This window comes from Manacus vitellinus, unplaced genomic scaffold, assembly GCF_001715985.3.
Source record: "Manacus vitellinus isolate BGI_N305 unplaced genomic scaffold, ASM171598v3 scaffold_81_pilon, whole genome shotgun sequence".
Taxonomy (NCBI): domain Eukaryota; kingdom Metazoa; phylum Chordata; class Aves; order Passeriformes; family Pipridae; genus Manacus; species Manacus vitellinus.
Window position 1 is genome coordinate 433,660 of NW_021940822.1, and position 24,580 is coordinate 458,239.

General features: G+C 41.2%; 1 protein-coding gene across 4 annotated transcripts in view; it reads right to left on the reverse strand.

Annotated features, from left to right (window-relative positions):
* Positions 1-24,580, reverse strand: part of ATL2 (atlastin GTPase 2) — a 48,126-nt gene that overhangs the window by 7,678 nt on the left and 15,868 nt on the right. For all 4 annotated transcript variants that reach the window (XM_029964846.1, XM_029964845.1, XM_018085462.2 and 1 more), the window contains 8 exons: positions 14,326-14,603; positions 9,631-9,765; positions 7,849-7,953; positions 6,687-6,737; positions 4,568-4,624; positions 3,466-3,558; positions 3,082-3,220; positions 2,116-2,243 (listed from right to left, as the gene is read on the reverse strand). In XM_029964846.1, coding sequence (XP_029820706.1) covers positions 2,116-2,243; positions 3,082-3,220; positions 3,466-3,558; positions 4,568-4,624; positions 6,687-6,737; positions 7,849-7,953; positions 9,631-9,765; positions 14,326-14,603 — 986 coding nt within the window. The remainder of the gene's footprint in view (positions 1-2,115; positions 2,244-3,081; positions 3,221-3,465; positions 3,559-4,567; positions 4,625-6,686; positions 6,738-7,848; positions 7,954-9,630; positions 9,766-14,325; positions 14,604-24,580) is intronic.

The following is a 24,580-nucleotide window of genomic DNA, read 5'->3' on the forward strand; positions in this document are numbered from 1 at the left end:
TTTCTTTTTCTAAACATTTATGGTTAAGGAGAAATGAGGGATGATACAGGGACAGAGCTCAGATTATTTCTCTGTAATAATGCTAAATATTAAATTATGTAAATTTCTTAGTAAATCTAGCATTTTTTCCCCCTTTACTTTCCTGCGCACGAGACTGGTTCCCAGCAGGGCACCAGAGAAACCTGAGGAGACACAGCCACTGTCTCAAGAAGTCACAGGCTTGACAGCAGGTTTCTGCTTCCTCAAATACATAAGAAGGTCTTTGCTAAGCAGGGAATCTTCATCCATAACAAAAGAGTGGAGATGACTATCTCACACAGCCTTTCTGGCAAGAGTTCTGCCCAGTCCTGGGAGAACCAATACTTATATTCCCCCATATGCCTCGCTCTGTTGAAGTGTGGGAGGCAAAAAAGCAGATCAAAGCACTTAATGCAGACAGAGCTGAGCTACCAAAATACTTCCGGAAGCTAAGCAGGCAGCCTACCCCTGTGCTGCACCCTGCCCATCCTCAGATGTCCTTTCTTTTCCCAGGGTTTCAGAGGGTTGGAATGTCTACTCCAGCCCACAAGGTGGCCCATGCCACAGCTTTTGGGGACAGGTAAGTGGGTCACAGCAGGCAGCAGTGGCCATTTCAGTGCTCTGGACAAGCTGTGCAAGTTACACCAACAAGGCCACTCAGCCCCTCAGAGGTTGGGCCATTACTCTTCCTCATGCTACTATTGTTTTACCCCCTGGCTTGTCTAACAGCCTCTGGTCTGAGGATCTTTTGCTATAAAGGAGGAGAGAACAAGGTTATCAGGGTCCCTATGTACTCAGTGCTCGAGGTTGTAGAACAACCTACAAAAACATATAGAGTTATACAGGACTCCGTTCCCTTGACACCCTCCTTGCTTCTGTAGCTATCTCCTCCAAGTAAAAGCCCTACAGTCTCCAACTCAGGCTTCACAACCTCAGCTTCAGATGCACAGTCCCAAGGGAGCAGCCCTCTTTAGTTACATAAGCATGGCATTTCTGCAGCACGCCCCAGGACTGCTCCCAGACTGGATACAGGATGTGAATCAGGTAGCTTTTCAATAGAGGTTTTACACTCAGTTTTTAGGATGCATCCTTTCTAAACTGCTGCTGAATGCACACTCCACTCCCTGCACCGTAATGATCAGGTCCTACTAGAGAAGAAATTGGAGCAAAAAGCAGCATGCAGTCACGTAAATAGAGAGACTGAAACTCTGAGCTCCAGTGTTGATTTTATGCTTGTCAGAACAGCCACCATTTCTACATCCCATATCATGCCTTTCCTTTAAAAAAGTTGCTTCATTTAACAAGTGAAGTTAAAAGAGCTCTGGCCTCAGATTTCTTCCTTGTATAGCTCATTTCTTAGCATCAGCTTAACTGTTTTACCTTGAACACACATGTTCAAAAGCAGCAATGCAAAATTCATGTCTTCAGGAGACAGCAGCACTCATTCTTACCAAGCCAACTGTCTAAGTTATTCCAATTTAAAAAAGGCCACACACCCCAGACTAATTCCTGGTGATGTGCGGATTACGTTATCACATTTCTGCTGGTGTCACCATGATACAAAAAAAGCTCAAGACTAACAGCTGTAAGTATCACACACAAATATTTCAGAGCAGTGGTGCTGCACACGCAAGTGTCTATAAAGCACCTTCTTTGCACGTTAAAAATCCACAGAGGAGTATCTGAAATTATCACTGCGTACCCAGCAGTTTAGGAGCTGGTTTTCTATCTGTAAAGCTACATCAGATCTACTCTAATATATTAAAAAAAAGCAAGCAAGCAACATATCCAGACAAACTACGATTTCAAAGTAGCAAAAAATATCTAATAAAGCTTGAAGTACTTCAGCCTATTTACAAAGAGAGAAGAAAAAGAAACACCAACCCACAATTCTGCCAATAGTAGCTTCCTAAAAGCTATTCTGTTAGGAAGTAGTGTGCCAGTTCTGGAAATTCAGAATAACGAAATGAAAATAAAAGTGAGCTGATCAGCAAGTGTCAGCCTAGATATCATATCTTCTCTGGGAACAACATGGCCTAAAATTAGAATACTGTCTTTCAAGCTATTAACAGAAATAATTAGTATGAGTTTGCTTACCTTGAAGTATTCTACAAGATCTCTACAGGTGACCTTGGATCCACTAATCTCTTTTTCTACCAAGTTTTCAGGGGCAAGCAGTAATGGTACCAGATTCCGCAGTTCATTCTTAAATTCCTCATCTATATCTAGTAAAATTCAATCAATTTCAGGAAAAAAGTGGTTAGTTTTCAATCTTATATTTCCTAAAGGAACACAATAACCCGTGATCCTTCAAAATCCATAGCATCACAACCCTCAGTTGCATTTTTAAGGTATTTAAAGGCTTAAATACTTAAATACTATAGCTTTAGTAAGTTCACCTGCTCTTAATCTACCAATCTTAACTTCAGATAGAGAACAAGCTTCCATTGTCCTTGTAATAATTACAGTGCATTTCCCCAATTATGCCAACATCTTGTACAATAACCCCTCAGCACAGCAGTGGTTGGCACTCCACCATCACAACTCCTTTCACAGCCTTTACCGTTCTGATACATTCCCTCTGTTCTGATACATTCCCTCTGCATCAGCTGGAAGAATCCTGACTGCCTCTCCTGCTGCAGTTGCAGAATCCTACAGCTTTTATTTTAGTCATTCTAGAGCCCACCTGTGGTTTAGCAAGTTCTTAGAGAAAAGCCTTTCAGGAAAGTAAAATCTTTAATTTTGCAAATTCTCCCCCTGGAGCCCTTAGTTATCTTTGGAATCTTTATTTAATGACCTTGAAATATGTCTCAAATTATCAGATTACAATCAACAGCTAGACACAAAGATATCCATTCCCTCTGCCTGCTTAACTGCTTGATCTTTAAACCACTAAAAGGAACACACAGTGCATGTTTCTAGGTTCTGCAGTTTCACCTTTTAGCCTTATATTTTTCCAAGCAGGCATTTCAATAGCCAACCTTTGCAGTGTTTAACTTCCACCAGAAAAGAAAACAAACTCAGTGATCTGAATCAAGAAACACAAAATGAAAAGCTTCCTACCATTCAATCTCCCATCAAAATTTGGATTTGTTGCAACTTTAAGACCAGGGTGGGGCAACAGGAAACACCCAAGATTACTGAAACAGGAGTGAATATGCTTCCTTACATTCTGTAGCTCTTCGTGTTGGTTTTGCTTTACCTGAAGGGAAACAAAAAGGCAGTAAGAACTGCTAGCAGTTTTACAGTACTGCAATTAAGACTCAATATCATCTTAAAAGCAGTTAAGAGCATAAAAGTGTAAGTTTTTATCCCTGAATCTAATAACGTCAACTTTGCACACAAATGGAAACATCACAAATGCATTTTATGAGCACAATGAGCCAGCTCATCGTGCATCATTACCTTGACAGCAAGTTCAGACTAGGACTACTGGAGACAACTCACCTGCAATCTTTTCTCTAGGAATTTTTTTCCTCCTTCCAAGCCATATGCATGTTCATAAGGATAACTCCAATCTCTAATTAAGAACATTAATGTCTGTAACAGGAAGAACAACAGCAGTGAATGGCTTGCATCGTTTCTAAGGTCAAAAACTCTATCACACGTAATTATTTTGTGTACTTGGCTGCTCTAAACATATTGTACATTACATGTAAGTATATTATATAAATAAGGGATTTTGTGTAGTTGATTGCTCTAAATGAAGTAGCCTTGTAGTTCTGTGGTGCCAGCTTTTGCTTGTTAAAAAAAACACCAACCAAACAAGAAACCCACAAATTCAGTCCCAACTGTCTCAAAAAGATAGCTTCCCTGTTTCACAGGTTTGCCTTTTGCTATTCCACAAGGATTGCCCTGTACTCTCTCCCAGCAGCTGAAGACAGAAAACAAACCTTCACATCACTCTTGTATCCCACAAGAGGCTTTACAAAGAACGCACCTTGTCTGGGACAACCACAAGAACATCACACTTGGCAGACACAATAGTCCTAAAATTCACCACTAACAGTATTTAACTTGTACCCTTATAGATTAAGGAGGACACTTCAGGATGGAAGAGATCTCAGTCACTGGCTCCATGAAGCAGCCTCAAACCCGTCTCTGGCCTTGCAATCATTTTTGAGACTTTTAATACTGAAGCCAATAATGCTTCAAGCAAATGACATGCAACACGGCTTTCCTCAATGCCATTTCCTAGAGGCCACCAGACCTTTTTTTCAGAGCCACGTGGCACCAGCAAAGACCAATCACACCTCAGAGTAATCAGTAAGAAAGTAGCACAAAATTTTTCTCCTTCACACCTGCACTTGACACTTTGATTCCTTTTACATCTTATAACTCAAGCACAAAGCTATGTTCATGCAAAATCTGATCCTCTTCAGCATTTTTCCATTGTGTTTTTGCCAAACAATGTGGCAATAGTGAAGGAAAATCAGTCTTGCAGAGAACAGGCTAGCTTCAGCCCAACTAATTTATCTCCATAAATTATCCTGAGCTCATTTTCCACACATCCAACTGCTTAAGATCCATTTAACATAGAGTTAGTTACCTGAAACGGCTTTTGGTAAATTTCTTCCATAGCTAGTCTTCCATATTCTGTAAACAACTGAAAGAAAGAAGAGTGTAAGGGTGTCACACATAAAACACATTTTCCTATCGTAAAATATTATGTCACTAGAAAATAAAGCATTCAGTCTAAAATCCTATTATGGACTGACGATGGCTAATAAACCTCAATAATGAGTATACCAATCCTCAGTAAAATTCAGGTAGGAGACATGATTTCCATTGGCTTCACTGCTATTCCATAACTGTCAACACACTGCAGCTCTAAGTGGGTGGCTTGTGGGCTATTTTCAGAGGAAAGCTGGTTGCATCTTTCAGCAAGCCAGCTTCCAACACTTGTTTCCTAGGCCAAGGAGGTAAGCCTGTCTAACATTTGCCCCTTACTTCCCACAAAACATTTATTCCTGGAAATCCCAAGGAACTTGGCTAGAGCCAATATATCAGACATTTAAATACAAGCCAAGTTCAGCAGCTTCTCAGATCTCTGCTTGAGCCCATGACCTTAACTGATAATTGTTCCTTCCCTCCAGTATAAAAGTAAGTGTCAGCTGTCTTCCTCTCATTGCTTTCACCATCTTTAATACCACCAGCAGCAGCATTCTTCACTGGACTGAGCAGGCCAAACAACCCACAAGAACATGAATTATGGACTGTGCTGGCTGTTTCAGCAGAGTTGATCCATGCCAGCCTCCTTGGAGGTCAAGATGAAGGAAGCATACCAGAATTCTCTAGTACCAGGCAGCTGTTGTTCTGCTTTAAAACTAACTCCTGGAACATCTCAGATAAGTTTCACAGCTGAAGGGATGGTTCCCTCTGTGTTGATCATAAAAGTATCTCAGAATTTAAAAGACTGGTTTAACACAAATCAACTTCTAAGCCCTTGTCCACCCTGAGCAAAAGCAGCTGTAAAGTGGTCAAGTGCCCATATGAGACTGGCTTCTTTGACCCCAACTCCTTACCTCATTCACTTCCCTGCTACATGAAAAAGGCAGTCGGAGCCTAACAGTAATTCAGAATTATATAAATTGCTGTTACAACAGAAACTCAGAATTTCCTTCCCTCAGACCATGATTCCTAGCACAACTTTAAATGCATGGGTGTCCCCTACCCACTGCTTATATTTATCATCCTTTTTTTCTCTTCCTTCCCTCACATCTCACCCTCCAGTAAAGGAATCTATTCAGATTCCACTGAGGCTGTTAAAGGACCAAAGTCACAAGGAAAGCCTGGCTTTCAAATAATTATCTACGGATTTTTTTGTTTGCAGTGCTTGGTTGGGCTTTTTAGGGCTGTAAGGGGTGTTGGCCCAGTGATACAACCGCGTTAACTGAGAACAGCACCACAAGATTATGTTTAGTTAGTGCTCTTCCACTTCCAGCATTGGCAGCCAGTCTTTTGTAGCACTGAAGACACATAGAAGAGTTTTAAGCTGTGACAAGGTCACGGTCTTGGCATTTGTTAACACACAAGCTAGTCTTTAAAGCTACAGGTTTTAAGTTAAGAAGATAAGATTCTTGCACCACTCACATGAAGCCAGACCTTTGACCACAATGTCCCACTAGACGATAAGAAGCACATGTAAAGTGAACAGCTCTTTCCTGCTTTTATTTCTTAGAGGAAATAAAACTCTGCAGAAATTTCTCAGCTGAAAAACTAGAGATGGTTTCTGGGTAGAAGACACTCTTTCTGCCCTGACCCAAGCTTCCACATTTCTTTAGAAACTGGTTACAAAATACCATCAGTTTTCCTATTTTAGGGAAAAGGGGGAAACACTGGAATTTTGTCATTAAGCACTTCCATAAATCATTTTCCTTTCTCATTCCTTCAGGAATTTCAGAACTTGCAATACAGGGAACAAACTTTAAAAGAATTAGCCAGATTAGAAGCCTGTACTATTTTACCTCTGTGTTGGCCCCACAGAAGCATCAAAGCTTCACAAAGTTGATGCAAACACTGTTTTTACAGACAGTACTACTTTTGGCTTCAGTGTTTTATATGAAGCAGCAAGAGCTCCCAAGTCAGTTACATGAGAAGTAACTCCTAGAACAAGGCCAAGATTCTCAGTTCAGGAGCAGCTTATTGTAAGTTCAGCATATTCTTACCTGCAAATGTTGAAGGTCATCTTCCTGAATATTCTGAGACAAGTTATATACCTGAAAGAGACAGTCAGAGAATTACAGTGTAACATGAAACCATTATTTTACATTCATATAGTTTCTTTTGCATGTCTTGAGTATTTTTGACCCCCAGGTACACAGAAAAGTCTAACTAGCCAAAGGTCAGCAACTAGAAAGGTGTCATAGAACACATCTCAAACAAAAGTCACCTCCTTATTCAAAGCACTAGCAACAAAACCACTGATGACCACCCTAATCCTTCTAGAACCATTTCTTTCCAAGGAAGCAAACCATAAAGGAATCAAGGAAGAATGCTTCAGTCAATCACCACACAGGTGAGACAAGAGAATTAAGAAGGCCTGTTAGCCATCCTCAAGTCTAAATGCTCTAGGATTCAGTGATCCAGCAGCTGTATCTCTGACACAGAAATAACCAGGTAGTCAATTCACCAAGCTTTTTTGCTTTCAAATCTTCCCAGAGAAATCTGGTTTCATCCAGGGAGATTCATAACTGTTTCAGTAGCACAAATAACGACCAGCAGTAAACAAAAAGATGCATTAAGAACCCAAAACTTGTCCTAACCACAGGAACAAACCAACCAACCAAACAATCCACAGGACAGAAGTAGTGTTCTACATACTCCTGTTCGGTTTATGTTGTAGCATGTCTGAAGAAGGTCACCCCTCAAAAACCTGTTCGCTTTTGGCACATTTAAGGCACAAGCTTAAAAGTAGCTTTGAGCATAACACAAGAGAATTGTCAGATTTTTAATTGATGCTTTAACAGCAGAAGCAATTGTAAGTTTAGCTGATCACAGTATAACGTCCCCCCAAACTGTATCTAAAGTCTTAAAAAAGATTCTGTAACACATCTGTACACAAGCAGTTGCTACTTTGACATCTTTTGAGGGGGAAGGGATTTCCCAGTTCTGTCAGCAATCTAACTCAGCTTGGCCTTGGATAACCTTGATTCCACTGAGAAACTTATGTAGTTTATGTACTACACTGAAAATAAGACAAAGAATGAAATTTTAAATCACATTTGGAGGAAGGTGAACTTCCTAGGTGTGGCTTGAGAGATATTCGTTGCCTGTTTAGGACAGAGGATTCCTGTCACTGCCATTATTTTCCAGCACAGATATTCTCACCTGGACAGAACTTGTCATGGTGCTCAGAGCAAAAACCGTTGCACAGTCTTTGATAGTGGATTGGCTATCAAAGGCACCTTGGGTATCCATGAGTAGTACAGCAACCTAGAGAGTTTTAAAGAACAGCAATAGTTAACCAAACCATTAACATTTTCATACTCCAGGCAACTGTAATAAATTATGTTTCAAGTAGAGCAAGTCTCTGCCCCTGCACCTACTTACTAAACCTCAGTCAGCTCCCTGCACACATGACACACATGCCTACAGCTGAGTAAGCAGCAGCCAGAGGGCCATGTCCTCAGCCTTAAGCCCCTGGCCTTGCCTAGTTACCTTCTCCTACAGAAATAGCCTCCCTTGGCCCAGTGGGGCACAGTGCAGTGGAACTGACAGCTCTTATTCACTGGAAGAACTTCAGTCTCAGCTGCAAATCTATCATAGTTCATCAGAGCTAAGAGTGAGACATTTACTTAAAAAAAAAAATACATTCTTAAAATAATTATTTTCAGAAGAAAATAAGACGATGTTGACTGTCTGCTGGAATGACAAGGAATGAAGTGAGTGAAAAAAAAGTAATCAGTCCAACTCCCATCTTTGGGATCTATTACAATTCCCTTCTTTCAGTTAGAGATGACTGATAAGCAAGAACAAGCGAGTGATTTGTTCCTGGAGCACAAGGAGGTCCTCACAACACAACTGGTTTTTAGCCAGAGAAATGTTTGGTTAGCTGTGAAATTTGTTAAAACTTCCTGCACACCACTAAGCCACTATTTTTAAGATCCATGTCCCATATTAATTGGGCATCAGATGTTTCCTTTGCAAATGCAAAGGGTATGAAATTTAAATAACCTAGAACTGACAGCTAAGAACATGAACAGCTCCAAATCACCACCAGTACTATGAAGTATATATTAACATTTACACTTTGTTTCTGCATTAACACCTCCGATCAAACTTTGTAGTTAAACTGACTTAAGAGTTAAAAAAGACACACCAGCTTTGACTAGAATTGGGTTAGTGCCTTTTTTCCCCACTTTTAGACTTAGTCCTTTTTTACAGACTGCTTGTTAAAACTATATAGAAGGACCAGCCTCCAGACACTGAGGTTGTTTCCAGTGCTTACAGCCATGCATTACATTTCACTAGAACATAACTACAAGATAGAACATATTTTCACCCCTCAAAAACCAGTGTTTGTTACAGACCTGTTTTCACCACAGCATTTGTCTGTATATGATATTTATAACCATTAAAGTTTTACAACACTCATGGGATAACCCACCCATCAGCCTGGACGGAGTAGACTTTGCCAAAACAAAGTACACTCAGAATGAGACTATTGTTGAATTTTTCTGCTGGGTTGTAATAATCAGTCTCCATCCTTTCACTGATCCTTACATTGATTCCAAATATGTTATGCAGCTTCTCAATGCAAAGGAAAGCAACCATGAAACCTATTACATACACCTACTTAAGTCACAGAATCATAAAAACGGTTTAGGTTGGAAGGGATCTTTAAGATCATCTAGTTCTAACATCCCTGCCATGGTCAGGGACACCTTCTACTAGACCAGGTTGCTCAGAGCCCTGCTGAACCTGGCCAGAGACACTTCCCAGGATGGGCCATCCACAGCCTCTGTTTTGTTTAAAAAAAAAACAAAACAACAAAAAAAACAACCAAACAAAAAAACCCAAACATAACAAAACCACAACTAAATGAAAACAAAAACCCCACACCACCTCCAAAGAAGACCATGAGTAAATCAAGGTAAGTCAAGCACCTACCTTTGTTCCATTAGGTTTATCAATTACAAACACTTCACTCCAAATCTGAATGCCAGTGGTTTCCCGTTCACATCCACCTCTCCATGTAAACCCAGTCAATGGCTCATTGTTTCCACCTATCCAGCAAGGAGAATTCTACAAAACAAAAGGAAAAGCTTATGTAAAACCAAGGAGATTTTTATTTTTTTTAACATGCTATGTTTTAGCAGACTCCCACATTGTTCTTATATTTTCCTCAGAGCCATTGCAGTTGACAACACTACACAAATATTAAAACACAAAGATACTCTGCTGTGTTTCAAGGATCATCCACAAAGTGAGACTATTGCATTTCAGTGGCTGCACAACTTCTCAGTCACTGAAGAGCATATGAGCACAGTTTGAGTCTCAGACACTCAGAGCTATGAAGAACAGCTCAGTTTTGTCCATCAATTCCACTCATGCTCTTCTTTTACAGTTGAGAAGACTCAAACACAGTAGCATGTATTTTAACTAGAGGAACAGCTAAACCTCTACAAGGGACAGAACCCCTGATCTTGACTTAATCCTCTCCCTTCCCCCTCACAAACAGCTGGCTAAACATTTGAGTCCCTGAACTAACAAAAGCCAGTACAAGACTCCCAATGCCATCCTACAGAAGATACAGAGAACAGGCAAGGATCAGAAGATCTACAATCTAGACTTATCACAGTTACAAAATAGTTTCCCTTAAGTGATTAGGATTCAAGAGAAAAGGTCAGATTAAGAGTTGGATACACGTCAATCAACCCGTCCATATTAAAATTTTATTGGGACGTTGCCCAGTTTGTGAAATAGTCGAGTACAGTTGGCAGCTAACATTCCTGGCTGAGGGAATTGTAATGAGGTCTTCAAGGACAGGCACCACAGAGCAGTGGCTCACACAGAAGAATCCAGCCATTTTATGAGCGCATTTAACTCAAAAATGTAGTTAATGTACTGGGCAAGAAAGGAGCACGAGCAGCACCCTGAGGAAGTTCACTGTGATAGGTTTATATACACTGAAATCCCACACAAAAGAAGTGGCAGGCACACAACAGTTTAACTGATGAGGGAAGTTACAGAAAAACCTTTCTTTCACAGGCTGGAACACAGCACAGAAAGAGACATTTAATGAATTTGCCTCAAACTGTCCAGAGTAGATTACTAGCCAGGAAAGTGTCCACTGAGAAGGTCAAGGTGGAAACTTCTCAATTCACTAGGCTATGGGTTCTACATAGCTGACTCTGCACTGGCAGTTTTCAGAAAACAGTTCAAGATATTTCTTCACATTTCAGAAAACAGCGTGAGTACCCAGGGTGTGTAAGGAATAAAAATACTTTAAACATCCAAGTGAAAGTGCTTATTTCTAAAAGGGGATGGAAAAAACACCTGCACACTTTCCTTATGTCTAACAGCACGCAGGCAATCAAACAATTCTGCAGCAGCACTCTCCCAAGTGCTAACAGTGCCCCACTCAACTCTGCTATTTGGATCAAATGTGAGACAAGCAGATAAAAATTCAGAAAATGAACACAGATATCCAAGTAAAGAGATCTACAGGTCTTTACAGGTAGGTTGTTTGGATTTAGGGTTGGTTGGTTATGCATTTTTTTCCTTTTGTTTATTTTGACAGGACACTTCTACCAGAAAGACTTTAGCAAAACCTGAAAAGCTTTCCCCTGGAGTTTTTATCCCAGAAGATGCTTATGCTTCCATAGACCATTCTAGAAATCAAAGCTCCAGGCCTGTTTGTGCTTCAGGACACTCCAGGGTACAGTTCTGCGATGCTGAATCATATTTCACAGGTACATGTCAACAGACTGTGGCTTTTTACTTTTTCAAAAGAATCTGTTACGTTATTCAACAATACGTTCCATTTTTCTTTTATACAAGAATACTTCATCCCATTTTGGTCCAGACATTATCCCTGTTTGTGACAATTCAGACCAAAACTACACATATGGTTTGAAAAGTCCCTCAATACACTAAATACAATCCCATTTGATTTCATATGTGATCTGGACCAAAGGAGACTTTGGTGTTTTAACTGGCACAACTTCACCTTATGGACAATGCTTTTAAGCCTGCCTCTAACTGACCTTTGCATCAGTTTGAAGCACTCCTAGCTTGTTACCCCCATCTTTCCTTAGCAGAAACTCGGTATTTTAAATCTCCATCCATCAAGTTGGCTTGAAAGATATTCAAGACATGGGGAGAGGAAAAAAAGGCCCCTAAAAGATAATTTCTCTAAATTTATTCTACACTAAGGAAAGACCCAATGCAGCTTTATTTGCACAGTGCATTAGTACACAGTGTGCCTTGAAGATTAATTCAAGACAAGGTGACACCCCTGTAAAAAAAAAAAAAAAGCTTTTAAAACTAACCTTACAAGTGTTACTGCACCCAACTCTTAATGAGGCTTAAGATCACAGGATGCTTGCAGCAGCTTGCTGAGCACACAACTGTTGCTGCTCCATTTCAAATGAGCAATCACCACACTAAGTATCAGTGCTTGAAATGAGATGTCCACCTCCCTGAAGTTAGTGAGCAACCTCAGCCATGCCGAGATCCTACCTGTGACTTCAGCTGGCACTAGTGAGATTTTCAGAATGGCAACTTTTCACATGACCTCCTGCCCTTGGCTTAAGATAAGAAAACAAGATTCTGAAGTTTCTTGGCAAGTTTTTCATCATGTATGTTAATATCCACAGGGCAGGACACCCCGAAATTGCTTGATTAGCCTACGAACTGAATGCAGAGTAGCTTTAGTATTCTGTGCAGGATCCAATATTTAGCTCACAGAAAATACAGACTTGTAATTGAGCCTAACTGAAGATGGAGGGATCAGACTAAGTAATATAAAACTATACACCTCTCCTCCTGTGCTAAATTTGCATAAGCAGAGGATATCATTTGACTTCACACAACTCAAAAGTGCTCAAAAGAGGAGGTGTTGCACTTATCCTCTCTCATCCCCAACTTCCATCAATCAGTTTGCAGTTCTGATGCTTGTCAAACTCTTTCCCTAGCCCATTTTACATCACTGAGCTGGCAGGAAAACAGTTTGTCAAAGTGCAGTGTCTTCTAATGCATCACTGAGTTGGATCAGCTCTGCTAAGGGCCTGCAAGCATTACAGCTTCAGAATTTAAGTGCCTGGCCAGAAGCAGCACATGGAGAGCAAGACCTCTCTGCTTTTGTAAGAGATAGTTGTTACAGTAGATGGCCAAGCTTGCCTTCAGTTTAAGAGAAACAAGCGGTATTTTGAAGGACACCTACAGAAAACTGAGAAAAGTGACTGCACAATAAAGGAAACCAAAGCACAATACACAAGGCTGAAGCAGCATTTCAATCTGCTTTGCTTTATCAACTTTTGTTTTATTTCACAATCTGAAAGTTAAGAGTATTTGCTTAAAGCCCAGCTCTCCTGTTTTTGAAAGGAATTAGCACTACCTCTACCCAGCCCAACATCTTGCTCAGACTGCTGTACTTGGGATTTTGGATTTTTCTTTTTTTTTGCAGGGGTTATTGGTTTTTTGGGTTTTTTTTTGTTTGTTCAGTTGGTTTTGTTTGGAACACAGACAGGACACAAGGTGGCTTATACACACACACACAAAAGGCCACCCACTGAACAGCTGTATCAAATGAAACATTTATCCTCCCTAGGTTAAAAGAGTACTAAGAAGTTGGAAGCACCAGCTTGCTACTCTGTATTCCTCCTACCATATCCTCAGGGTCTTTCTTACAGAGCTCTTGCTAAATCAGTGAGAGGAATTCAATAGCAGGCACTACTGGCATTGAGGGAAGGAAGGGAACTGCCAACTATCAGCAGTTTCTTTGCAGTACTCCCATGTTTCCTGTAACTGTAGGGTTCATCTTGTTTTCTACTCAAGCCAGCTAGCACAAACTCCAAAGAACAGTGACCAAAAAAGGAATCAGTTCTGGGTTTTTTTAAGAGGTTCAAAGAGCAACAAAACACTGACTTGTCAATATTCACTCTGCAGACTAAAAGGAACAGCACAACCTGTGACAGGCAAAAGTGTATGTTCACAGAAGACCCCACCCCACCTTCTCCATATAAGCCAGGGGTTCAAAGTATAGGAGTCAAAACACCACTCAAAAGCTACAAACTAAAAGAAGAAATTAAATTTTGCATCAGGTATTCATTGATCAATAACTTCAAAGGATTTTAAAGGTTACTGGATTGTGTTCAGAGACACGTTCCAAGTAGCAAACAGGAAACTTCCTCCTTTTTGCCATACATCAGAATTAAGCAGATTTAGTCCTCCAATAGCTCTCTGGTAAGACTTTTATTTTTGCAATAATGGGTAAAGTGAGTGATACAATATGATTTCAGGAGATCAAGTCAAAGCAAGACTTCTCCAAGCCACCACATGGACGAGCCCTTCCCCAAAGCTCAGCTAGAAGGCCTCACATTCCCTCATTCAAGTTCTTCTCATGTCCACTTAAACCAGGACACCCATAAGTTCCCCTGACAACCACAAGAAAATGTATATTAAAAACTGTCACTTAAATACATTTCTTGACAGTGCAGAAGAGTAACTGGCTTCCCCACCCGCCCAAATGAGTAAGAAAAATTTGACCTGCTATATTTGTGCCCAAGTTAACAAATACAAAGGTGAATGACTAAAATACCCAACTGCTTTTCTCCTGCAGGAAAACTCCAAATTACTCACCCTGTTATACATGTATCTAAGCATGAAGTCCAGCAGAAAAGATTTTCCTTTGCGGAAAGCTCCTGCTACAGACACAACTACTATGTTAAGATCTTTAATGTGTTCCTGAAGCAAGATCTTTTCCAATGCTGCTTCATCTAATTCAAAGTTATGGTCATCTTCGTGAGCAAGGACAATCTGTATGGGGCGCGGCTTATCCAATTCCACCTCGTCATCTGAGTCTGGCAGGGCATCTGAGTCAGGCAGGGCATCCTCCTCTTCTTCCTCATAATGCTTACCTGCAAATTGACAGGTGAGAACACATTAGAAAGTCAGAGCTTAGGGTGCTAAACATGGTTTTTTTGTGGTTTGTGGGGTTTTTTTGTTTGTTTTTTTGGTTTTTTAAGTGAAGCCTTAAGCTGGGCTTTCATTTCCAGCAGTTGAAGTGATGTTCATGGGAATGCATGTGCACAGCAAAGAGATCCACAGAGTTCCCTGTTCATTTTCATCACCTCTGTGTATAGTCTACATTTCAGACTTCAGCATTCTCTATGTTTTAAAAAAAATCACAAAAAAACCTTGATTTTCAGCTTCAAAACCCCTTTTAAAAGCTTCTTAAGTATAATGTCTATTAAAAGTCAATGGTTTTCTTATGTGGGAAAAAAGGAATAGTTTAAAATAAGCTCCAAAGAGGACCAAAAAAGGCCATTTTGTTATCATTACCTTCTTATACTATTGTAAGGGAGTGGAGGGTGGGGAGAAATGAATGTTTTCTGTCAGTTTTGCTTGCCAACATGTACAAGCAAGACCACTGATCTAGTATGGAACTCCAGGATAACACACACCAGATGCCTACTCTCCTCTCTAATTCCAACACATGATACCTGTTTCAAGTCTCAATACAGGACAGACTTCAGAGCACCTATTCACTGTTTGCAAGAAGAAGATAAACTCTTGAGCATGTTCAAGGCCTAACACTCCTGGGATAAGAAAACCCAAAAACACTGGAAGTAGTGTCTGGCTTCATACTCTTCCTGTGACGCACTGTTAAGCAAGACTGAGTAAACTCTTTCAAAAATAGCTGAGACTATTTTATACACAATTTCATAATAAATACCCTTTCAGGATCAACCCATAGCTGAAAGAACTGTAACTCAGATTAGATTTAAGTTACTAATGAATTCCAAGGTAACACAGCCCTTCAGAGATACACTATAATAGTACCAATATCCTATTTTCCCAACCTCTACAATTCAGAAGTTATTGGGTTAGAGGCTTAAAAGAAAACCAAACTGACCTATCCAAGATGAAACCTCCTCTCTTGTTCAAGCACCACAACATCAAAGTTTGCCCCACAGCAGAAACCAACTCTACCATTCCTGATTCCACTTTTCCTAGGAAGCATCTGAAAGTGTTTTTGTGCTTACAGAACTGCCTCCCACTCCAGACTTACATTTTGCCACATTCTGTTGGAACCCCATGTGCACAAACCTGATCAAGGCAGTTACTTATGTGGAGTTATCACACAGGAATTTAAGTACCCTGTCCCAGCCATGCTTGCAATTTCCAAGCACTGCTCTAACAAAGACAAAGCAGCTGCCACCTCCACTTACTTGCTGCACTGAGCACAGGTATGGCACATGGCCCCCAAGCTTCCTGAGGAAGAGCAGCCCACAAGAAGTGTTCTCTTGCAGGATGTGTCCATGAGGCACCATGGAACACACCAGTTTCATTCACTTATGGCAGAGAATCTGCCAGTACTCGGAGGATCTGCCAAGTCATCCTTGCCAGACTTTGCATCCCAGATACCATCCTCAGCAAGACTTATGAGTTAGAACAGTGCTCCAACACACTCTCTTTTGTGGGTGTAATGAGACATTTGAGTTGTGACTATGAACGTGAAAAACTGGTAACATGGTGACCTCGAGTTTTTCCAGCAACCGCCTCTTTATCCAGTTCTGACAACATTTCATTTAATTGCAAATGACAGAAGATGTTTCCATTTCCAAGCATCAAATCTTGTGCTGCCTCAAAGGCCAATGGCACTAAATCTTAAAAAAATTTGGTTTGAATATATTAAGCTAGTGTGGTACTTGGTTTGAACAGGAAGTAAACTTGAATGCTTAAATCCTAAGCAGGTAGAACTAAACTCCAACATTATCCAAGTGGGTGTGCAGAGCAGCCCCCAGTATCACCCTAACTCAAACTGATTGATGAAGCAGGGGAACAAATTGATTATGCTAGCAGGCCTGACAAATAGAAGCAGTAACTTTTAAAAGAGAAGTTGTCAGCAGGATATCAAACTATGCAAACTACATTGACACAATATTGGTCACCACTTCAGAGGAAAATCTCTCACCTTTGGCCTAAAGCTTTTGTATTCCCAGATATTAAACAAGCACTCTTTTTTGAAAGAGTTTAGAAAACAGGCTTTGCCCCATATAGGCAGGATCCTTTGTAGGCCAGAAAACTTGGGAGGATAGCTCAGGTACGAAGGTATGAAGATTTTGACAGTCAGAAAGAATGCCTTCAGTGTCACAGCCTAGAAACATAAAGGGAATAATTCTATTGATAAAAGCATTAAAGTCAGATAGTTCCAAGAAGAGATGCCTGTGTTTTAGCAAACATATTCACACAATGTTTTGAAGACTCTGCTTCTAACAGACGTCCCTGGCAACAAGTTTAACTTGTTGACTTAAAACAGCCTTATATTCTTTTATTTAAATGCAGTGAGGTATTGGTTTTGTAAACTATGGCAGACTGCAAAATAGTTTGAAGCTACATCTGTAGCTTTTCTTCATTCACTTAGAGCCTGAGATTAACCATCTCGTCCTACCTGGAAGTCATCAAAACCCTGGCAAACCTCAAAAACCTCAGAGCTGCAACAGCATCCTTCTGCCACTGCAGAGCACAGCCACCCAATGCCCCTTCAGGCCAAGCAGCTTTCTGAACATCAGCTAGAATGGCCCTTTATCATTAGTTATTTATAAACAAGCAGATCCTCCCTATCACAAGTAGGCAGCACTATCAAGAGCTTACACACAATATGCCCATTAAAAGCTCACAACATCTTGTTAACAGCATTCTGCACCACTGAAGCTCATTAGCTCAGAGGGGACAGGAGACAGGATTCATCTTAGACCCTATTCAACTCCTATTAGATTTCACTTACCAGCAGAAATTGGAAAGTCAAGTCCAGACCATCAAGTTTGTTTGGGGTCAGGTTAGTTTGCTGGCCTTTTTTTTTTTTTTACTAGCCAGCCTAATATATTTGAAAGTTCCCAACCTACCTAGAAAAAAGACCATCATTGCCATCAATCAAGCACTTCAAAGGGTGGAGAACTACAGTGCTGACAGCTGTGAAGGAAACTTGATCCATCCAGAAGAGCTGGTTTGATAACTTCATGCTTGAGTGGCAGAGAACACCCCTCCTTTCAAAATTTTGAACTAGTTAGCAATTACCAGGACAGACACTGCACAAGTTAAGCATGTGAACTATAGAACAAGTGCTACTGCCCGTCCCAGCAGCATAATCAGCATATGCTAACCTGTCAGGTGTTCCTGGCAGACCTCACAGCCTTTTGTGGTCCTTTATGCTGCCTTCTGGCTGCTCACCCTCTTATTCTGGCTAGTCACTGTCTCAGGCAGCACTGGAATACTTAGGAAGCCTTTCTAGAACACTTCAGCATCCTGAGCAGAGAGATCATCTTCCACTTCCAAGAATTACTTTCAGTGCAGTCTCTGGAAACAACGGTCAGGACAAGAAGCCCCACTTCACTGTCCAGTTTTCTGCAAAAGCATTGTAGTAAGTTGTCAAAGTAGTTCATAAAATAAACATGCTGATAGCACTGTCGAGTCAGGCCAGGAGATAATGAAATTCAGAACACGAAGCCCTGTTCCTCAGTTCTGTCCCCCTCCTCACCTGCCCCAGCACAGTCAGACCATACTACTCAGAATTTAAGCTGATTTGTCCTAAAGCCCAGCCTAAGAACCAGAGACTACCCTAGGTTCTTGCAACAGTCAAATCCCAGCAAATCAAGTATAAAACAGACAAGGACTAACTGCAGAAGAGGTGCCATTCACAGAATGACCACTTCTACAGTGAAGTGTTCCTAGCCAACTGGACAGTAATTTGGACTTGCAAAGTCGATGGCAGCCTCCCTATTATAGGCCTCCATGACAATACATTTCAGTACTGCTACAGAGACAACCAAAAAAGACTTGTGTTCGGTTGCAGGGTTTGTTTGGTTTTTATAGGACGTCTTAACACTTCAATAAGTCCAGTTCCACCCCAGTAATGGAGTTACCAACCCAGCACATCCACCCCAATACATTCACATTGAGAATGGTTTTTTCAGAGGCATGTTTCATGTTCACAACAGGCAGGCAACGCTGCCTCCTGCCACAGCACTAAAGACAGGCTGGTAGATTCACCCAGCTCAGTCACAGAGTTGGTCTCTATGCTATTGGAAATGTGCACAGAAGACCCGGACCTCAAGCTTTTAAAACTTACAGAAAAGCTCTCATCTCTTAAAGCATGTGGCACTTGTAGCAGTGTTGCAGGCATTTTTCTTTTTTCAAGATGTTCATCTGACCTTCTGTACTACAGAACTGACAGACTCCAGACTATGGTCCTGTCTATTGCTCTGTCTGGAGATGATGCACCAACATCATCAACTGGACCTGCCCCTGAAGTCTGCCATCCTTTCAGGCCTATTACTATGGCTGTTCACTAATCACTCCCTACTTCATTTTGGCTTCTTCCAACCTGAATTATTCAAATGGAACCTGTGGGCTAATGCACAGTTCTGACTGGCATAATCACTTCCTAACCTGGGTCAAACAGGGTAGGAGACTCAAGAGAAGCAACACTGTACAGCAAGACACAGAAGCAGACAGATTTGAATGGAAGCAAATATAGCCAAGATACTACCACTCAGTTTCCCTATAAACTTCTCACTCCACTCAGCAACAACTACAGCAGGACTACTGTTTACAGAGATACCAGCTAAGTAGCCAGAACAAGCACCATTTGTTGAAATACTAAGCCAGATTTTGAGAACAGTAGCCTCTTGTGTAAGCAGACAGTATTTCAACTGAACAAACTCGACTAAATAACCCATTTCTTAAAGTATGAGGTAAAATGAAAAGCTAATTCCTGCTTCCTCTAAGTACACAGCCAGCAGCTGATGACCTACTTGTCCTGCAGTGTAAGAACACAAGAGTGAAAGCACTCAGCTACACCTGAGTGCTATGAAAATAAGAGACAGTCTGCTCTAAATGCAAATTTCTCCCTTTAAGCACATTAATTGAAATAAAGTACTAACATAGTTACCTTTAAGTTTCAACACAAATACAGCTTGAGCTCTTTAAACGCATCATTCATATTCTTTCATAAAGGAAAAAAAAGCACACACTAATTGCTAAACTCGGTTTTACATACAGTATAGGTTTTTGATCAATAAGCACTGAATGAGAACTAGTAACTGCTTCTCTGGGCAGTGGGTTGAACACAAACAACTGTACACAGATGCAAAACAACATTAAAATAAATTTAAATCCCATTTGCTTTTTAGTGGCATAAGACTTGGACTATGAACAAAGCCTAAATAAGGCACTTTCATTAGTGTAGCTGTCTCTCATCAGTACTTCCTTTGCTCTACTACAAGGCTCTATTACAAGGAGTTTCGACACTTCAAGCTGTACATCTTCTGGCTGGTAGCCTTAATATCTTGTTTGTACATAAATCTGCACTTTGCTACAGGTCCAATTTTAAATCAAGACTTCCAGTACCCCTGAATACTTCAGCTTTCAGCATCTTCAGAACTCTTTTTCCTGGTGCTCTACAGACACCACACGTTTGTCTCCACACAACAGCGATCCAAGTCTCCTGCTCATATTTCAACACAGACGCACGATGGGTTTCCCGCCATCACCTCAGTGGTAAAGAGCAACCAGAAGTGGGCTACACTAACCTCAAACCATCTGGCTTGAAATCTTGTTCAACTTCCTGAGGGAGTTCATGGTTTGATTCAAAATCTTAAAGTAAGTTATCATGAGGGAACTGCTGCACTGCATTTAAATGTAACGCATTCTCTCAGAGCTTCACCCAGGAAGTTTTCCTTAGAGAGAAAGGAGAGGAAGTGCTTAAATGTTTCTTGTTTTGGTGTAGTGAAAGAAGTAAAGTGTAGGCATGTGTGAACTGAGTTCCAGAGGACAGAAAAACAGGCTAACCTTCAAACCTTATTTGGACACATCTTCTGGGGGAAAAAAAAAAATCAACACTAGATTTAAGCCACAAAATTGTGCTTGCCTTTCTCCAGCAGTCCCACTCCACGGAATAAACTCACTTGAAAGCTATGGGGCTGCCACAGACCTTAATGCATCACTGCTTTCCTATTTCTGACTAGCAAACACTGCCAAGTAGCTCATTTTAAGGCCAGAAATAATTAAATGTTTTGAATATTTCAGCTATAAATAGCACTGATGAGCTAAGTTCTGAAGATTTGTTTGGACATCCAATAAGACTGACAGAGGAGTAGGGGTGAAGGGGGGAAGACACATTTAACTCTCTCTGTTCCTTCAGGGCAAAGGGATGTTAAAGGGACAGATCTAGAACTGTTACATAAACCGTGAGCTGAAGCGAGAAGTACCTGGAGCTACAATTCTGCCAGGCAAGGGGAAAAAGAAGATACTCTGATGACCTAGATACCTATGAAGCACCATAACTAATCAAACAATAGGCCTGTCTACCTAAGTGCCTTAAATTGACTCTGTTGAACGGTCTGCATGCATGCAGGAGCTCTCCCCTACACAAAATACTGATAAGATGGCATTTTGCATTTTCCATTTATGGGGACAAAAACATCAGAGAGAGACTTCTTATAATGAAGAGGTGTAGCAAAAGAAGTCAACCCTCAAATTCAGCTATTCTCAGCAAACAACTACAAGTACAAGAATGCCAATAAGCAGAGAATAAGACAGAAGCAGCACAATCCCTAACACAACCCAGTAAGTAATATATATATAAAAATATATATATAAAAATATAAAAGGACTGCTTTTCAGAAAGCATATCATGAACTTGGTAAGAAAGATACTTCTTCATACCTACAAGGAAAAACGTGAAAGGTAGGGATAGTGGCAAAGCATGCTTCTCATCCATCCTTCTTCCCCTCTGCCCAAAACCCAGAGCTATTAATAGCACACTCACTGAAGGACCTAACAGAATCTCTGTCCACAGTAAGGTTTACCAGTACTTTTCCAGCCCCCTCAGAGAATGCTGTATTAGAATACTAAGGGCAGATGAAAGCACTAAAAGGCCTCTTCCTCATCTTTTCTCCCCTCTTATCCATTACATAGGTTCTTGAGGATGGGAATGAAAATATACAGGATCTGATAGTGTCCTAGTTCACCACTAACTCTGGAAATTGCAAGCAAAAGCCCCTTGTGAACACTGCAAGCGAACTGGATCCTTGCAGGCCACACATATTTAAACCAGGAAAACTTCCACTTGTATTCCAGAGTGATTTTTGCTTAAGGCTGTTGCTCACCCAAGAAGTCAGTATTTTCTAATTGGTTCAGGCCATAACTACATTTTATGTACCTTGTATACATTCCTCATGTCAGCAGCCAATAACGTGAACAATGATCATCTCACCTAAACCAACATTTTGAGCAAGAACAATTGGGAGAAAAGAATAAGGCGAGAAATGCCAACTGCAGGTACCCCATGTTTGATCTTTAGATTGGCAGTCAGAACAGGTTTAGTCACCCAGATGTACCATGGCCACAGAGGAGCTCAGCAGAAAGCAAGGCAAGTTCTCCCTTTGGCTGTACAGGAAGGTATGCCAAAGGGCCAGGTTTCAGACTTATTTCCAGGATAAACAAGCTGTCAGTCAGGAACACCAATACATTTAAGGAAACATAGTAAGCCAAAGAAGCTTCAACTTTTCTTTTTTGATCAAACCATGCTTTTAACAAGCTGAATGGCATCCTGGCTTTTATCAGCAATTACCGTGGCCAGCAGGACCAGGGCAGTGATCGTCCACCTGAACTTAGCACTGGTGAGGCCACGCCTCAAATACCGGGTTCAGTTTTGAGCACTCACTACAAGAAAGACACTGAGGTGCTGGAGCGTGTCCAGAGAAGGACAAAGAAGCTGGTGAAGGATCTGGAGCACAACTCCAAGGAGGAGCAGCTGAGGCAGCTGGGGGAGTTTAGCCTGGGGAAAGGGAGGCTCAGAGGAGACCTTATCTCTCTCTACAACTACCTGAAAGGATACTGTAGTCAGGCAGCGGTCAGCCTCTTCTCCCAGGTAAAACGTGACAGGATGAGAAGAAAGGGCCTCAAATTGTGCCAGGGAAGGTCTAGATTGGATATTAGGAAATATTTCTTCATGGAAAGGGTGGTCAGGCATTGGAACAGGCTGGCTCAGAAAGTGGTGTTCACAAAACAAGTGGATGTGGCACTTGGGGACATGGTTGTAGTGAACATGGCAGTGCTGTGCTAACGATTGGACTCCATGATCTTAGAGGTCTTTTCCAACCTTAATGATTCTATGATGTTTCTAAGCAAAATAACCTTTTAGCCCAGCCTCCAGTTTACACTCAGCTTCCCACCTCCCTTTAAGTTTCTGCAGCTAAGAGCCTTCCAGCCAGTTTTTCCAGTACTGAACTCCAGGATTCTGTTTCATTAGAAAGTTCCACATTTCATTTCAAAGAATAAAGAGCAGTACAAGGAGAGTATAGGTTTACCTTATAAAACTGCCTTATCTAGATCACACAGTTTACACAACTGATATAGTAACTACCTTCAGACACCTTCATGAAGAATTTCAATTTCTTCTCCTTCTCCCTTCTTAACTGTTCTTAACCTGGCAGCGTCACTAACACCCACCAGATGAAAGGGAAGTGTGACGGAGGAAACACAACGTGTGTCAACACAACTAACACCCAGACCAACAATGTGAATCAAAACAGGAAAAAGGTTCCACACAAGGCACAATTCAAGAGAAAAATCACATTTTCCACACGTTCATTTTATCTCTACTGGAGGAAGAGACTTTTCTCACACAACTACAGCAAAAATAGTTTTTATCAGAGTTCCTGATGCTGAGCACACAGAGGAGGAGGGCTGGATTTCCGTATCACTCTCCTGCAATTAACCCATAACTGATACAGTACCTACCTAAATACCTATCCTTCAGTGCCCTGCACCCACTACCACGACTCCTGAGCCTCTGCCAGGCATCACTGCTACTGCTACACGTAAATCCCTCGCTAAGGCAACAGCTCAAAGTACATTAATTCTGCCAACAGGACAGTGCCAGTAACTGCCTCCTCTCCCCGTTGCCTCTTCAAGCCTGTTTCAACAGCACAGCTGAGTCTTAATCACCCACTCAAAGGACTCACCCACTCTTTCCCATTTCCAGCACCATGCTGCCTTTCCTGCTAATTTCGCCACATATCTAATGCTGCTTAGAATCAAGTCAGCTAACCAAACCAAACCAGCAGAAAAAGCAATCCAATACAAACAGCTTCCTACAAACTTTATCACCTCTTAGATAAGAATCCAATGAGCACTGGAACTGAAGACAAACAAAATGCAGAGCTACGCAGCTTCCTCTGCAGGGTCAGTTCAGCTGGACTGTTGAACAGTACAGGGCTGCTTCCCTCTCTGTTGGCACCACTGTCCCAGGTCCAGGCACCAACTTATCTTGAACATAAACCAATGTGCTGTGCACTCTGCAGCCTCTGAAACAGCTGCGCCAGCACAATTGAGGGGGAGACACGAACTGCTTGACTGGGCACTGGTGCCAAAAGAAAAGTTCAGCTCTGTGACTACAACCTAATTCAGCTGGAAAATTTCTCCAGATTCTCAAAACTCACAAGCACAGTTAAGAAGTGTGTTCACGTGGAAACTGACTTAGTGATATGTGAGAACACCGCAAACACGGGGAGACAACTGGGCTGTAACTGGATCTGACCGTGTGTTGCCAAAGATTCGCCTCGATCTGAAAGTTCAGATTTAGGCTGGGCTAGCCAATACATTTGTTACCCTTCACTTAAGAACACAGTTTCCTTCCTTTACAAATTGAGGTTAGCACTAGTTTCAGTTTTGTCAGTATCCCAGGCTAGGATGTGTAACTGGTGGGAAGACCTTGTGCTTGGCATAGTCTGGGCAACAGAAGAACATTCCCTGGATCATTTCTACTGAATATGCTGTAGCTGCTATGAGCTGTGTCTACTAAAGAATAGATTAATTTTGATTTCAA